The sequence below is a fragment of the Amphiprion ocellaris genome, chromosome 8 (assembly GCF_022539595.1).
Source record: "Amphiprion ocellaris isolate individual 3 ecotype Okinawa chromosome 8, ASM2253959v1, whole genome shotgun sequence".
NCBI classification, from domain to species: domain Eukaryota; kingdom Metazoa; phylum Chordata; class Actinopteri; family Pomacentridae; genus Amphiprion; species Amphiprion ocellaris.
This window is the reverse complement of record NC_072773.1, coordinates 22,710,267-22,727,883: the sequence shown is the minus strand read 5'-3', so window position 1 is coordinate 22,727,883 and position 17,617 is coordinate 22,710,267. Positions and strand designations below refer to the sequence as shown.

The 17,617-nt window shown below is 40.3% G+C and overlaps 1 protein-coding gene across 2 annotated transcripts in view; it reads right to left on the bottom strand.

The window, feature by feature from the left end:
* Positions 1–4,898: 4,898 nt before the first annotated feature.
* The window catches only part of LOC111572111 (chemokine-like protein TAFA-1), a 30,054-nt gene continuing 17,335 nt past the window's right edge, over positions 4,899–17,617 (bottom strand). For both annotated transcript variants that reach the window (XM_035950645.2, XM_023275640.3), the window contains exons 3-6: positions 7,477–7,617; positions 6,167–6,291; positions 5,879–5,965; positions 4,899–5,724 (exon numbers count right to left, since the gene is read on the bottom strand). In XM_035950645.2, coding sequence (XP_035806538.1) covers positions 5,933–5,965; positions 6,167–6,291; positions 7,477–7,617 — 299 coding nt within the window. In that variant the 3' untranslated portion in view covers positions 4,899–5,724; positions 5,879–5,932. The remainder of the gene's footprint in view (positions 5,725–5,878; positions 5,966–6,166; positions 6,292–7,476; positions 7,618–17,617) is intronic.

Sequence of the window (17,617 nt, the reverse complement as noted above, 5' to 3'; positions counted from 1 at the left end):
GCGTATTCAATTTAATGTTTCTGTTAGGCGTTTAGCTGCTGCTTTTACCCACAGTGGCACCGGGTTGCTCGAACTGATCCTCTGCCACAGTGCCAGTGTTTCAGTCTGCAGCATATGGCCGACTCACACTTGTCACGTTCCATTCCAAACAATCACATCAGGCTCGCAGCAGGTTACACCCTATTCAAATTACCACACCTGGAAACGAAACATTTCATTGTATTTTGTCTTCATAATCCAGTATGATTCCATTAGAAGGCCACTTTTAGCACTCTGATTTGATTTACACTCACATTTACCAGCATGAATATCTGTTAAAAGTTTTTTTTTTAAAAAACCCTGCCAAAACATGAAACGACAGCTGAGTGCCTCTGCATTGGTGTGACATAACTTGATATAAGCTGGTGCAACAGATACTGTGCTGGTGTCATTGTAAATCTGTCTGTGTTTGCTTTGTGTGATCAAGTTGTTATTCCTTTGTGAGGACCTAACGGCATGAAAGGTCTGGTATTCTCTGCATGAATCATTTAGATGAAAGCCTGAGGAGGAGGGGGGGAAGGAGCATGAGGCACCTGATGTCAACTTTAATTAGAATCCAGTTTGGTCCGCGTTACCTTGACTTTGAAATCCGAGAGTCCTGCAGGGAAAGTGGAGACAGTTCTCGGTTACAGGATGTGATTAGACTGGGTAATCTGGGCGATTGCTCGATACCACAGAAAACAACTGTGAAGAGGAGTTAATAACTTTTACTTTAAATGCTTTCTGCGCACTATGCATTACATACCTTGCAGTTTCTTGCAGCCTGTATTCGGCTGCATTTGCAACAGTCACGCAGGTGATTTTACTCTATTAATAAACAGGCATCCCTGCCATTGATCTTCTCTCAAGCAGATAATTATTGATGTGTGGGGATTTTGTCTTGATAGGAGTTATTTCACACTTAACATCTTATCATCATATCCTGTTGCTCTAAGTTGCACTTTGATATTCATGAAAACAGAGAAGAGACTTCTAAGTGCACAGAGTGGCGCATGACTAGACTGTCTGAGTGTTTTGAATGAAATGTGTCTTAAGAACAAACCCGTGGGAGCCTCAAATCCCAGGACGTCCCTGGTGCGTCATGAAAAGAAGTCAGGGCACATCACCATCACTTGTGTCTTATTTCTCACTGTTCTGCGGCGTGATGTGAGACATCAGAGCCTACAGCTGCAGCCCAGAGAGCCACTCCGAATGACAGAAAAAAGAGATGCTGCCTGCTGCCATCTTGCACACATTATGCTCATCTAGCAATGCCATGTCAGACAGAGAACATTATTTAAAATGCTAGTTAAATGTGTGGTAGCCTGGAGGAAATAAAGCAAGACCTAAATAGCACAGTCATGAATTCATACAGACATGTGAAGCAATCACTACTGCCTCTGTCCAATGCTATATGTTCAGTGCTGTGGATGATGGAGAGTGTGCTGTAATTTGACATCTGTGTTTATGCCACATGACCCACATGGAGCCAACAGACAGCATGTGAAAGGGCAGGAAAGCAGCGGGGAAACACTGAATACATGACATTCAGATGTCTAGTAATGCACTATTAATGAGAATTACTTGCACACCTGGATTTACAGTAAAACGTCATCCTTGTCGGTAAAGCTAAACATGGTCATCTCTAATGATTAACGTCCTTCACTGAGTCAGGTGCACACTTTGCATGGCAATGACTAAGCCTGATGCCTGCTAGTATCACAAGTCACAACAGCTGTAGCCTTATAGACTATAACTGCTATGGAAATACGCATTCAATGTGTTTTACTGAGAGCTAATGTGTTGCCCCATTTCTAGTTCAGCATCTGATTCACTTGCTTTTGCAGTGTATTCTTGCACAGTGGGTTTCGTGCATAAGTCTTTCTAAAATGCTGAAATTTGTTATGCAGTTTTCATTTGGTCACATACAGAGGGATTTCATAATGAAGCCTTAGACAAAGGTTGTTAGTTTTCTATCTGCCATGCAGCAGCAGGTTATATCTTTAAGGATATTTTATGTGTGTTGTCCACCTGGAGCAAAACCAATATTTAAATCCAGTATTTCCATAGACTACTCACTACTGTGGCCTGTGCTGTCAACTTTATACCAATTTTATATGATTTCTTTGTCCCAGGGCAACCTGTTTATCTTTCTAGACAGAAAGTAGATATCTGTGAGATTGCAAAAAATACCTTTGAAGTTGCAACCTGCTCTGGACTTGGAACAAAAAAATAAAATAGCATTTTTGAGTAACGTATGTGCCAACAACACAAATGGAGATAGCGTTTTAATAGACTCATGGGAGCTGGTTTTCACTTAGTTTCTATGCCAAGATGCTCACATTTCACAGTGCTAGATACCCAGTCGCCTATCATATATTAAGGTATACAGGAAAGAACTTTCTCTTGTGCATAAATTGTGTAAGAGCTCTTTTCTTTTGCTCCAATAACTGTTGAGGTTGGCAGATCATGGTTAAAGTTGACTAAGAGAAAATTCTTCTTATGCTTTGCGCAGATGAAAAATAGAATTTTTTTCCTCCTCATAATTAGAAGGTCTGGTGCATTTGAAAGAGTGGACACGAAGTGCTCTGGAAGAAAACTAAATATGAGGGGATGGTAGAAAATAACAGAACAAGTGGAAAGTCCAGAAAAAACTTCTATTTTTCCAGAAGATGGATGACACCCTGCCCGGCAGCAGCAGCAGCCACGAGTTCCTCCTGGAGTAATTCCTGAGGGGCCGAGGCTGTGAAAGCAATGGCCAATATCCCACTGTGTGTTGCATCAAAATGTTGTAAATACAGCAGCGAGTCCTCCTACCCATTCATCTCTGTGTGTAATTGTAAAGACTTCTGTGTACAGAGAGCGAGAGTGACTCCAATTAATGACCTGGCTGTCGAGCTTAAAGATGCCAATGTGAAGGGGTGAATAAGATGTTTTCGGCTGAGATAATTGTGATTAAGTTTGACATTTTGAGAAATATGCTTATTCATTTCCTTGCCAGAGTTAGATGGGGAGATATGACACTCTCAGCGTGTCTGTGGGTGGCTCGGTGCTGCAGCATTTAGCACTGCAGCTGCACAGCAAGAAGGTTCAGGGTGTGAACCTGTTGGCCTTTCTCTGTGGGGTTTGCACCACCTTCCTCCTACAGCGCAAAGACATGTATATTAGGGTAATTTGTGACTCTAAATTGGCTGTAAGTGTCAGCGTTGACATGTCTCTTTGTGTTAGCCCTGCTATGGCCTGGAAACCTATCCTATCCCCACCTCTTGCCTAATGTCAGCTGGAATATTCTCCAGTCCCCTTGTGACCTTCTACAGGATAAAGTGAGACAGAGTTATTCCATCCCAAATTATCAAGGGACTTCTGCTCAATCATCTCTGATTTGTTTGAACCTTTTTTATCCATAAACTATAGATATTTCAAATGGAATCTGCAAAATTTCAGATTGATTTATTGAATATTTTTGTGAAAAAAACTGGGCGTTAAGCAACTTTAACCATAATTTTGTCGCACTAAAATTTGAGGCTGTTTGAATGACAATATCACAAGAACGATTAAATCACAAGTTATTTGATCTGTATGTCCAGCAGATTCTGAATCGATGGCACGATTAGAAATAACAGGGAAAGTTGCAGGCTTTCATCTTTAATAGTTCCTGAGATGTTGCCATTCAAACTCAGCCTCAAATTTCAATTTAAAAAATAAAAATTTATCTCAAAAAGCATTTGATATGTCATGCTAAAATTTCACAAATATGTTTTTAAATACTCATATTTTATACTAGAAAGTTTTTAGGCAAATCAGAAATGGTCGAGCACAAATCTATCTGTTGAAGCAACAATTAATGACCTTTTATCTGCAGTAACAACAGCTGCCTTTCTGACCAAAAGTGATAATTACAGAACTCTGGTGCTTTAAAAGTTCTGCTCGGCTCCGAGTTCGTGCAATGAAATGTACTGGAATACAGCCCATCAACTGCTTATGCAACAAATACAAAATCATCATCTTAATACAAACCAGCAACTTTGCTGTCCGAGGCTACAAGCACATTAGTGTTACATGTGTTTCAGCTTAAAAAAAATAAATAAATCTGAATTTGCTCTGTCCTGCCTTTGTACCTTCCTAACTTTATGACACAGAATCGTGAACACAAGCAGCAATGAAAGAAAAATCTTATTCCCACAACAAATTGCCACTTCAACTCATTTTATCAGAAGCCAGTGTTGAAAGTTATATTACCATTTGAGTAAAGTCTCTTTTCATTGAGATGTCAAGCAGTGAAAAACAGTGCCATTCTAGCAATTACAAGTGAGTACCATCAAAAGGCTATTGAGGATGTTATTTTAGCTTAAAATATCAAGCCAAAGCCAGGAGTTATTAGCCCAGCTTAGCATAAAAGCTTAAAGCAAGGGAAAGCCAGCCAGGTTGAGTCCAAAGATAAGGGAATGTGCTTACCAGCACCTCAAAAACTAAACAATATTATCTTTCCAAGCATACTTGCACTATCAGTGTGATAACAAGACTCTAGGACCTAAGTCCTCGTTACCAAAAAATTAAAATACAAAGTTTTGACATCATGTGCTACCAGGTAACTAAATGCAATCTCAAAAACATGACCTAATGAACCCGTCCAGCACGTCCAGTTTGGGAGTTCCCATTAACACACAGACAGCTAAAACTGGATTAATTTGACACTTTAGAGTGTTTAAAGGCGATGATTCTCGGGCAAGTTGTGCCTTTTTCTATGATTTCAAGCAGGCATTTGAGTGATTATTTGCAATGGACAAAATGATGTGGAGATAATCATATCCTGTAATTACAATATATCCCATCATATCTGTGTTTGAATGTTTCCGAGTGGCAAAATGCTCTCGCTTAAGTAACAGGAACAATGACTTTAATGAAACTTCAGCACATATCAATAGATGGCTTCATATGTACAATATCATCATTTGAATGATTTAACACAAATAAGGCATTTCAAGTATCGAAAAGAACCAACTGGCATCACATTTTTGGTGAATCGATCAGTTTCAGGGTAGCTGACATGTTACCAAATTCAACTGGTAAAGTCGTTTAGGAGGTGATCAAAGGCATACAAGTACCATACAAACAAATGGTAAAATGTATCAAGACACACAAGCTGTACTTGTAAAACATCTCCACTGTAATGCATCTGTTTCACCATTTCATATACTTATCGAACTTTGGCTGTGTTGGGATTCGTGGGTAGGAAGAGGGAAGATTCACCACCACTATAAATAAAGTTCATGTACACAAAGAAGGACAAACTATTTATGTACAATATTTTTCTTCTATCAATATTAAAAAGAGAAAAGAAAATCCTGAGGGCTGTCAACTTCTGTATCCCGTGTCTTTTGATATATTCCTCCCCTGTTTGGTGCTTCGTAGTCGACATCTGTCTTACTGATGTCTGAAGGACGTCAAATTCTCTCCAGATATTCCAAATGCAGACAGTCACGTTCCAGCTCAAAGTTGGAAAAAAAAAAGACGAAAATATATTCATTACAAGGTTATGATGAAGTTTCCCGCAGGCAGCTTGGAGTGTCAGTATTTTCAGGAGCCTTGAGCAGGATGTGCTTAATATATTCTACTTTTTTTTACACTTTAACTCGTGAAGCGTTCACATTTCTTAAAGCAACTATAGGTTAATTGTCTCTTGTGATAATTGATCCCATGACAGTGCTGAAATGAGAAGAAAAGAGGTGTTTAGAACGACGTAAATAACACAGAAATGAATATAAATTGTATGTTCTGCCCTTTACAAAGCTCAGCAATTAAAGCAGTTGAGAGAGATTAATTGGTATCTGGATATCCCACTTTAAATGAAGAGACTGACCTGCAAGTTAACCTCTGCACCGGGGCTGTTCCTTTGCATCCTTCCCACAAAATGCTAATATGTTGATGTTGTGTATGGCTGAGTGTTCTGACAAGAAAAAGGAGGAAAGAAATTGTGGGGTTAGACTGTGTTGTTAACAAGTCAATTTGCACTGAAATCTAATCCCAGTAACTATGCTGTTATTGTTGATGCCACAGCGAGTGTGACAGTACTGTACGTCTCTCTCTCCCACACTTCTGCTATAATATCTCGTTTCCCGCGGTCAAGAGACAAGAGAGGTTATCTTACCCTTGTGGTTTTGATCTTGTTCCCGGCATAGCACATCCAGCCTGAGTTGTCAGGGAGCGTCTTGCATTCCTCCCCCTCCAGGCAAGGCTCCATCTCACACCACCACTTCCCAATTACTATGGATGCTACGGGCAACAAAGACAAGAGAAATGGCATTGCAGGTACCTTTCACCTTAACAGAATGCAAAACCCCGATAGCAAAGCTGGGCAGTGCAAGAGATAGACGGCCATTCGGAGAGGTTGTCCATTTCTGATTATTACATGTCGCATGTCAAGGGTGTCAGGAAGTAACATGGTTGTATTTATCAACATGTTTCAGATAACTTTTTACAAAACTGTTGCCACACGTTCTATATACATATACGTATATGTATATAGTCCAATGTGACTTCTATATTAGATGTAGTCGAACATGAATGCAGAGGGTGGAAGTGAGCCTTTTCATTGAGTGAGAGGATCGGTAGGTGTGACTGGGACTTGACTTTAATGCACACCACATTCCTGCCATCTGGAGAGAAAATTGCCTTAAATACAGGGTAAGTAGACAGTAAATGGTTTGTAATGTGTGACAGAGGAAAAGAATCTGTCAGAGCTGACATCAAGAGACCTCAAATACCCCGAGTCCCCTCGCAGATTGCAGTAATATTTGCAAATGGATTTAAGATAAAAGCTGCAGGTGTGAGGTCTCCTAAAGCCAATATGTATTTTAGCTGTGTCAGACCAGGGCACCAAATCCATTTATTACAAGGGATTGAGAATGTGTTGCTGACATTTGTCAAAGCATGTATAAAACCATCAAGAAATATCTACCAGGTATCAACACCTACTTTGTCCGCATCTCATCGCCTTGTGCTATTTCTTATTTCCTTACTCTTCCCCGAGGTGTGCTACATTCAGCGGCTGTGTCTGACTGTCTCGTGTTGGAGTAAAGCTTACCCCTGCAGATGCCTTCTGCCGCCTGTAAGCAACAGAATTTGGATGTGACATTATCCCAGGTAATGTTAATCTTATTTGGGACATGGTGTTGCATGGGTGACTTAGGCTTTTTGAGAGATTTGAACAAATCTCTGTATCTTTACAAAACATAGCAGTTTTGTTGGCAGGATTTTGCTTTTTGTATAATGCAGAACATTTTTGGTGATGTTAAATATTTAAAAAAAAAAAAAAAAAAAAGGGGCACTATCTTTTCCTGCAATGCAAGCATATTCAGAACAAATAGTTTTTCTTCATGCAAGCATAGGACAAGATTGTACTAAATTTGATATTGTAAAATAACTTCATACTTGCTAGATTAAAGCTAAAATACTCACCGTCAACACATGAAGGCCTGTTTCTGGTGGTTCCAGCCACCTTCCCTGGCAGACAAGAACATTTGACTGTCTGTGACCGCTCCTCGATACGATTCTTATTACAGCATCTGTGAGCGGCAATTACTTCACATGTGCCCCCCTCTGATAAGGAGAAGAAAAAACAGACAACAGACTGCATTAAGTCAGCATCTCAGGGGTAATCAAACAAAGCAGCATTTGCTTTCTGAACACCTCACTGGACATTTGTGGATCAACACAGTCTGCCATCATGGTCAACATTAGCTAGTTCATTCAATTCTCTGTACTCATCGACTATTTTGAGGTGTATGTCTATCTTATACCGCATTTTTCTGCATTTCAGAAGGAAATATTGCAGTTTTTGCAACACTGAATTAGAGCTATAATGATTACATAATTAACTGATGAATTAATTGTCAGTTATTTCATAAATCGTTAGGTATAAAGAATGGTATTATGCCAGGATTTTCTGCTTTTCCCTTTATCACTGTGAATATACTGATCTGACAAAGCAAGTCCTGTGAAGATATTATCACGGTTTCTGAGAAAATGTGGCTGACTGTCATATTTATGTTCCATCGCATAATTTTGGACACTTTAAAATATATTATAAGGTTTCCCAACTTAATCTAATGCATATTCATGAGCTGTTTGTTTCTACACAGCGAGATAACTGTAAAACATCATACAGTTTAGCCGTAAACCAGAATAATTATTCCTGTGCTTTACACTCTTTGAACAAGCAAGGCCCCTGCAGCTTGTTGAATGTAAAACGGTGATGAAGAGATGTGTGAGAGCGGGCAGAGGGAAAAAAAAGACATCTATTAGCAGGAGGAGAGGCCTTCTTCAGGGTTATCATGAATATGAACGCTGTATCCACCATGCAATTATCGCCAAACTGCCGGCTGTGCCCTGAAGGATGAGAGGACTGGACCAAACGGACTCGACCCACCTCAACCACTGGCCTCTCCCACCCACTGCGCCAAGACTCTCCACATATGAGAGCTGTGCAGCAAAGGACCATCTGACAGTTACACCCGTCAGCATGACACAAGATCAAGGAGGTTGTAGAGAGAAAGAGCAGCGAGAGGGGAAAAGTATCTGGTATATTGCCAGCAAAGTGATTTGAAGTAATGTTTGACAATGAGCTGTGGGTTTGTGAAATGTGTCATGGCCAGATTTGCATATATCGCTTTACTACATTTGAATATTTCGGTTTGTGAAGTCGTCTTGATGCAGAGCAGTTTTGTAGGAGCAAAAATACATCCTCGTACACTATCTTGCCATCCTGCTGTAGACAGAGCAGCAAACAGTGCTGAACCACTGCAGCAGAAGCCATCCTAATTCAGTCATAAAGTGAACTGTTGACAATCACCCTCTCCTGGTTAACGTGTATTCACAGTACTGTATCTAAACTATTTTAAAAAAACAATGCAACATAATTGTATTCTGATATAAAGACATTCTTAATTGGTATTATGTCAAACCCTCTTTTGCAACTCTTACTTTCAGTAAATAATCAGCAGTTGAAACAACTGGTTGATTGCTCCATTAGCACATCAATGAAAATGAATCTGCAACAATTTCATTTAAAATCAACAATTGTTTCACTTGTTTAATCAAGTAAAAAAATTTTTTAAAAAAAAATCAGTGTGCCCTTTATGTTCTGTTCAAGCATTTGCTGACTTTCTGTGTTTCGTATTATTTTAAAGTAAATACTGCATCTTTGGTTTTTGGACTGTTGGTCGGACAAAACATCTGAAGGTGTCACCAGGGGCTCTCAGAACTTGTGATGGGAATTTTTTATCATTTTTCTGTCTTCCGATCGTCCAGAGTTTGACGCTCGGCTGACCCTCGTTGCATGTCATACCCCCTGCTCTCTTTCTCCATTCCCTGTCTATCTCTACTGCAGATATCACATAGAGACAAAAATAAATAACTAAAACCCATAAAGTTAAAAGAAGCCAATTACTATAGACTAACAATGTGACTTCATTGATTATGTGAATGTATTAAGTATTTCTAAATATGCTTAAAGCTTAATAAATGTTTTAATTTGGTATGTGTGTAAATTATTATATACGATTACACACAGTGTTGTGTTATCTGTGTTAACGTCATTCTACAGATGTTTATCTTAAAGTTACAACTAAAATGATTGTCATTATCGGTAAATCTGCCAATTATGTTTTCAATTTATTGATCAGCAGTTTTATGAAAAAGTGCAAAACTCTGTCATCAAAACAGGACATTTGCTAAGATGAAATGTGCAAATGCGGAACATTTTGATCTGAAACATGCTAAAATGATTAACTCAGAATTCCTGTTAATTGATTTATTAATCCTCTAATTACTGCAGCTCTAAATTGCTTTAAAATACATTATTGATCTCTTCTCTGTATATTTGCATGTAACTACACCATATTGAACTATGAAAATTACAATTTTTAGATACTATCTGGACTATAAATTATGATAGATTACCTATATATGCCGAATGGTGGCGATGGGAATCATTTGGCTTTGAATCCCAAGATTTAAGAGGTGATATGGGTTAGAACAGTGTTGATTTTCATTTTAATTTGACAAGACATTGTGGACATTGCTGTGATCAAAAGTGTTCAAACTATACTTTCACACAGAAGCTGAATTAAGTCATGAGGAAGCTTAAATTCAAAAAGGAAAGAGATTTGGGACCCCTCACATGAGCTCCAGTGGGGATTACTCAGCACAGGCTCACGTGACCTGCTGGGCAGAAGCAGATCACTACTTTGATTCTCTCGTTTTTACTTCATTGAATTTAAAGTGACCGTTATCTTTCCTTAAGCGTGGAAAACCTCAAAAGAACTAAGAATGAGATTGTCACAAACCCGATGGCAATTCAGTTTCTCCTGTGCAGATTTTCGATATATCTGCAGCACCTGGTTGTAAATCTGCTCACGCTGAAATAATTGACTAGTATTAATAAACAGGACTCGTGTGAGCTGCCGATAAAGGTGTTTGTAGGAGCAGATTTGAAATATGCTCTGTAAATTATATTGGTGTCAGTGGGTTTCACTTGTAATTAATTGATTGTCTATTTTACCTATATAAGGTAGGAACCTTTGTGGCTAGGTAGGGTTTCCAGCCGGAAGGGGACAAATCAGTTTTTGACCGCTAAACGCCGTACGCGGAATGCTGCACGCCGAACGGCAACTTGTGAATGGGAATTTGTGCACTTTGGAGTTTTTGGGAAACCAATAAAGACACTGTGTTCTAGGCAAGTTAAAATGAGTTGGACTTTCATTCATTAGTTCGGTTATTAAGCGCGTCAATTCCGTTTTTATGGTTCCCGGTTGGAGGCTCTCAGTGGCTTAAAGTATTGGCTTAGCCCCTTTAACACAAGTCAAAAACTGATTTGAAAAGTTCAACAACGGCTGCTAGGACTTTTTTGTGGCGTTTTGCTGGTGAGGACGGGAGGACAAGGGAGGCATGACGGTGGCGGAGGCTTGGAGGAGACACCTGAGCGGAGCATCACCTGTTTACCTGCGTTCCTGGACGCAGCTGCGGGAGTAGAGGAGAGACGCCGTTGAGGACGCGGAGGAGCTTCACGGTAGCGGCTTTGAATGATCAGTCTTCTGAAATAGGTATGTGTGGCGCTACCATTTATAATGATGGCCATCTAAAAATAGTGTGCACACGTTATGGTGTAATCCCAATGCATTGGTTGCTGAAGTGGAAAAACATTTTGACTGTGTATTAAGTGAACTGTCGGACTTAAATGGATGATTGCGCGTTGGGTGACGTCAGTGTGTCAGCTGTAGCCGGTAACCTGGATACTGAGGCCGGCTGTAGTGATACACTGACGAGCAAACGGGCGGTTAAACTGACTGTGGACAAGATAGACCGACTGCAATGTGATAGAAAAACTAAGCTAAATAAAGCAACCGCTTTAAGAAAAACGATAAAAGATTTAATGCAAAGTGGTAAAGCTGATGAGGTACGAAAATCTCTGAATGAGTTTTCTGAACTATGTGGTGAAATAAAGTGTATGCATGATTCTTTAATGGGGTTGTTACCCCCAGAAGAAAAAGAAAGACATGAAACATGGATGAAGGCTAAAATGATTAACGATGAATTTGTTTACAGTGTTGGAGAGTGGGTAAAATCTAATGAAAAAGGTGTGTCTGAAACTGGAAATAATAATGGTGTTGGTGGTGAACATGATAATATTGAACCCAATGACAGTGTCTCTAACGGTGACGTCTGTTCATTCCCCTGAAGAAAAGACAGACACAAACAATACAAAGAAACAGGACCTTTTGTATTGTCATTGCTGTTCACGTCCTCATTCTTTGGAGAAGTGCCAACAATTCCAGCGTAAAAAGCACAGAGAAAAGATCCGATTGTTAAAGGAAAAGGGAATATGTTTTGGGTGTTTAAGAGCTGGACACATAAGTCGAGAATGTGACAAACGCTTGATGTGTGAGGTTTGCGATCAACAGCATCCTACAGCTCTTCACATCACAAAGATCGAAGCTGAGCCAAAGCAAACAGGCCAGCTACCAGAAGGTAGCCTTTCAACAGCTTCCCAGACATGTGGGCATACAGGGGCTGGAAAGGATCGCAGCATTCTCAGCATCGTGCCAGTGCAAGTTAAGTCCACCAAAGGAATTGCAATCATTCAAACATATGCATTTTTGCATCCTGGTAGCACGACTACATTTTGTTCTGAGTATCATATGCGGCAATTGAACATTGTTGGAAAAAGAACCCATTTTTGTTTGAAAACGATGGGACAGGAAAGGGTTGTTTCCACTTATTCCTTGTTTGGAATCAGGGTTTCAAGTCTTGAAGGAAAGTGCTTTTATCCCTTGCCTGAAGTCTTCACACAGAAGGAGATGCCAGTTTCTCCAGACGACATTCCCACTGCTGCTGATTTGGAAAGGTGGCCTTATTTGTCAAAGGTTCACATTCCTTCTATAGATGCCAGTGTCGACCTATTGATAGGAACCAATGCTCCCAGGTTATTGGAACCGTGGGAAGTGGTGAATACCTGTGGAAATGGTCCATATGCTATACGAACAGTGTTGGGCTGGGTTGTCAATGGTCCTCTAAATGGAAATGGCAGCACTGGTGACATGGAGCTTCCTTCTGCTATTGTGAATAGAATTTCTGTGTCTAATTTGGAAGTCATGCTGAAAAATCAGTATAAGCATGACTTTAATGAGCAACCCTCAGAGGACAAGGAAATGTCCAGGGAAGACATTAGGTTTATGGAGATTATGGAATCTGCAACTTTACAGGATGGGAGGTACTGCCTTAAGTTGCCCTTTAAGAGGCCAGATGTTCACATGCCAAACAGCTTCACAGTGGCAAAGCAGAGGATACTGGGATCAAAAAGGAGGTTTATAATCAGCCCAGAATTTCACAAGGAATATACATGTTGTCTGAAGGACGTCATCGCAAAAGGCTATGCAGAAAAGGTGCCTCAGGAGCAGTAGCATGGAATACCAGGAAAAGTGTGGTATATACCTCACCACGGTGTTCGCCATCCCAGGAAGGACTCTCTGCGAGTGGTATTCGATTGTGGAGCCACATATCAAGGCACATCATTGAACAGGGAACTGTCACAGGGGCCAAATCTTACCAGCTCACTGCTTGGAGTTCTCACTCGGTTCAGACAAAAGCCTGTGGCAGTCATGGGTGACAACCAGGTGAAGGTTGCAGAACAAGACAGAGGCTATCTGCGCTTTCTTTGGTAGCCACAGGGTGACCTCAGCAAAGAACTAGTGGACTACAGGATGACAGTGCACCTGTTTGGAGCCCTTTCTTCTCCTAGTTGCGCTAGTTATGCACACCGAAGAACTGCTGATGACAACTGCACTGATTTTTCTACACAAACTGTTCAAGCTGTCAATCAAAACTTTTATGTGGATGACTGCTTAATGAGCTTGAGCTCTGAGGAAATAGCAATGCTACAAATCAAAGAACTTGTCACTCTCTGCAAGAGAGGTGGATTTGTTTTGGAAAAATGGGTGAGCAGCAGTCGTGCAGTGCTGCAGGCGATTGCAGAAGATCAGTGGGCAAAGGATATTAAGGACCTTGATCTGGACAGAGATGAACTTCCCATAGAGAGGGCTTTAGGTCTGCTCTGGTGTGTCGAGTCAGACTCCTTTGAGTTCAAGTTGGAAATAAAGCAGCAGTCTCTGACCAGACGTGGGATGTTATCTACAACCAGCTCCATTTTTGATCCTTTGGGATTTCTGTCACCAGTCACTTTGTCTGCTAAGATGCTCCAACAACAGCTTTGCAGGAGAAGCTGTGGGTGGGACGATGCTATACCACCAGACATCTTACGTCAATGGGAAGTGTGGCTACAGGAGGTCAAGATGCTGTCATCATTCAAAATAGAACAATGCTTGGAGCCAGAGAAGTTTGGAAACATCATACACAGTCAATTACATCATTTTGCAGATGCCAGCAAAGATGGGACTGTGAGCTACATCAGGCTGACAAACTGCAGAGATGATGTTCATGTTGCCTTCCTGTTGGGTAAGGCAAGTTAAAACGAGTTGGACTGTCATTCGTTAGTTCGGTTATTAAGCGCGTCAATTCCGTTTTTTATGGTTCCCGGTTGGAGGCTCTCAGTGGCTTAAAGTATTGGCTTAGCCCCTTTAACAGTGTTAATTGGATAAGGAACTTTAAAGCAACAAAAATTAATAGCCAAATTTAAGTATAGGGTGGAGGATAGAATTAAGGAAGCTTGTCTTTTTTTTTTCCTTTGCCTCTTGCCAAGTCTGCTAAGTTTCTTGGGGTTATTGTGACTCCTGGCTCTGTGTTTCGGAAAACATCAACAGCCTTTGGTTTAACTGAAAAATATCCAGATCTCGTTGCCGGTCTGGAGGAATGTTGCCTGCTGTCTGATGCACTCAACAAAAGGGCATGTCTGCACAATGTTAATCGTGATGTACCAGTGGAAGCAGTAGGGCATCATTTGAAAACAACAGCCCACAGGGGTTTGTTCTTAATGCATCTCCTTAATTGCATAAGACAGGCCCAGATTTCCTCTTTGATCTATTAAAAACACACTACTCAACAGAATTAACTTGCATTGCTTGTTGCTAGCAAACAGAGCAAAGAATAGGCATACTCTATATTTGGAAATCATCACCTCCGAAGAATACATTAAAATCGAATAAAAATGCAAATCAGCGTGGTATTTCCAGCTGGCAGGTGTAGTGGGTACCTTTAAACAAAACTTATGCTTTACTGATGAGTGCTCTTCAAGATCACTCATGGTTCAGCCTGCAAGTACAACATGCCGCATGCTCTGAGACCCCATCTTTGCATTATAAATATTTCAGAGGGAGACGAAGGATAACATAGCAGGATATGAGTGCTCTCCTCAGGTGAGGGCTGGAGCCATGCAAGAGTATAATTGTTTTCTGTATTTCCATTTCTCCCATTATCAGGGACTATGAGCAGTCAGTCTCCTGAAAGACAAATGGCTTCAGGGAGTGCGTTCGTTTGTGTGCGTCCGTGTGTGTGTGTGCGTGTGCGCGTGTGTGTGTGTGTATGCCCTTGTGTTGCCTCTGCAGCAACATTTTTGATTGACAGGGAACAAGGGTCACACAGAAATTGTCATTCATCAGGTCAGAGGTCACGTAGAAGCAGAGGGTCTCAACTGGAACTGCCCTGTTTTTCTCGCCGTGCTCCCCACTGCTGCCTCTTCATTACTGTGAGTCGGGAACAGAGGCTGTCAGGAAACGAGGTGGCCACCTATACAACCTGCACCCAACAGGGCACGGCTCATTTTTAGGTCTAGAGGAGCCGAAAAAGCCATAAGTTGTGCTATATGTGATAAGAGCACCGTCTGTGGTCTCATGGAGGATTTGTGCCTGGTGTGGTGTGGTGATGTATTTCTAGCGCTGTGATTTCTTTTGTTAGTCTCTTTAGAGAAAAAAAAAATCCTGACAACAATGAACATCCACTGTATTTGGTAATGCAGTCCATGACCCCAATTTCTTTGGTCTCTGTACTGCTTGCAGTTGTGCTTGGCCTTCGCTAATTCTCAGGTTACAGGTGTCATTTCTCATGTGTTAAGGACTATTATGAATTTGACACCAATGCCACCTTAATATTTTGCTGAATTAAGCATTGAAAGTGGAAAGAGGTTGGAAAAAGTTAGAAAGAATGTACAAAATTACCAGCCTGCTTCTGCATGCGTACTGAAACACTTACAAAGTAGGTGTAAATAAGTACATTTACTCAAGTACTGTAATTATAAAGGTACTACAGTAACATAGTACTGTATTTATAATGGGAGTCACAAGAGACAAAATGAAAACCTGGCCAAAGTCTATATTGTGGGAGGTATGATAATGTGACTTTTGGGTTTAGTGAAGGGTAAAATCCTAAAAAAAGTAACCTGCATCTTGCTTGGGCTGCCTCTTGACTATTGACATCTTGAAATGTTAGTCAAAGATCCGCAATTTGACTCAGATTCTTTGAATCAAGCATTTGTGAATCCATGTGACACAAGCCTGTCTCCACTAAATTACATTACTAAATGTATCTAACTAAACTGCATTTTCAATTATGTTTAGAGGAAAATTTTAATTCTGCCAGATGACTTTAGAACGCATTTAATCATTTTGTCTTTGCCATTTATTGTGTTGCTTTGCTGGTGCTGCTTTTAAGGCAACCAATCATATTTTGGAAAGGATTCATCACCCTGGTAACCCAAAAAAACAGAAGAAGCTTCAAACATGTTGTGAAAGGATTATATTTAAACCCAAACCGTGACATTTTCATAAACCTAACCAAGTAATTTTTGTGCCAGCTTAACCAAGCGTCTAACAAGTGGCTAATATTGTGAAAATGTTGACCAAAGTGTGATATTTACCAAAACCTAGTAAACAACGAGTCAAAAAAACTTTAATCTGCTGGTCTCCTAAGTGATGGTCCTATGGCTGACCGACAAACTTTGAGACTTTGTGACTCTTTCAAACTGGAAGCCCTTCCTACTACATCAAAGGTGAGAAAACTTGCTTGTTTTAAAGTGAAACTACATTTCTTTAAAAATGTATATGCATAGAAAGTTAATTTTGTGAAGACTAGATTGCGTGACAATATGATGAGAAAAGCTGAAACCCGAGGAGGAGTCAGACTCATGGATTTCTAGGTAACCTGTATGTAATGTTGGTCTTGTGTTGTGAGAAGTGAACAATTTTATTCTGTAAAATTAGCAGCATTACCAGCAGCAGCCACTGTGAAGTTTATGCAGACGTATGTGATTAAAGTACTGTAGTCAACCATAAAGCACTGGACTAAATAGACCTAATTCTTCATGTAACAGCTATTTAAATGTTATGTGTCATGTTCACTGTCCATAAAAGTTCATGCAATATTAGCATGGTATCCCTGCCTGCCTCCTCTCATCACTGCAGAGCTGGTAAAGGTTAACAGCCACCAAGCCAGAAGACAGTAAAAACACTTGGCCCAAACCCAGAGGTCTCCCTGCTAAAAACTGAAAAAGACTAAATTGGAACTGATATGAGTTGTCATAGTGAACCACCAAACTTCATTCCACTGACAGATTTCTGGTTTGTGGGCAGCCCTAGATACTACATTTCCCATATTGCAATTTGCATCTTTCATTAGAAGTGCTGTATCTCAGAAACGAGAGAGACTGGTACAGAGCTGCACGCGACATTATACAGCTGCAGACCGAGCAGTGCTTCTTGTTTTGAGTAAAGTGAGCTTTTTATGTAAATTACTTTTTACTCCACTATAGGTTACAAATAGTTTCCAAATTAAGATTTCACATGCAAAACATACAGCAACCTTTTCGGTTATCATTCTTCCTCATCAAGTCACTGAAGCTTATTTTAGTTCCAACCCCTTTGTTTGACTTTAAATGCAAATCAATTAAAGTTTCCTTTTTCCTAATTCTGATGTGGCAACTTGCATTATACTTTCTTGTTTCAAGACACAGCCAGTGTGTTTGGCAGTTCATTTGAATTGAGTGTGAAATGCTGAAACCTTGACAACACTAATAGATTCATTCACTGGAAAATTAGGTTTTTAGCCATTCTTGTTGTTTTAGGGTTCTGGCTTTTTCGTTAGAGCTCAAACTAGA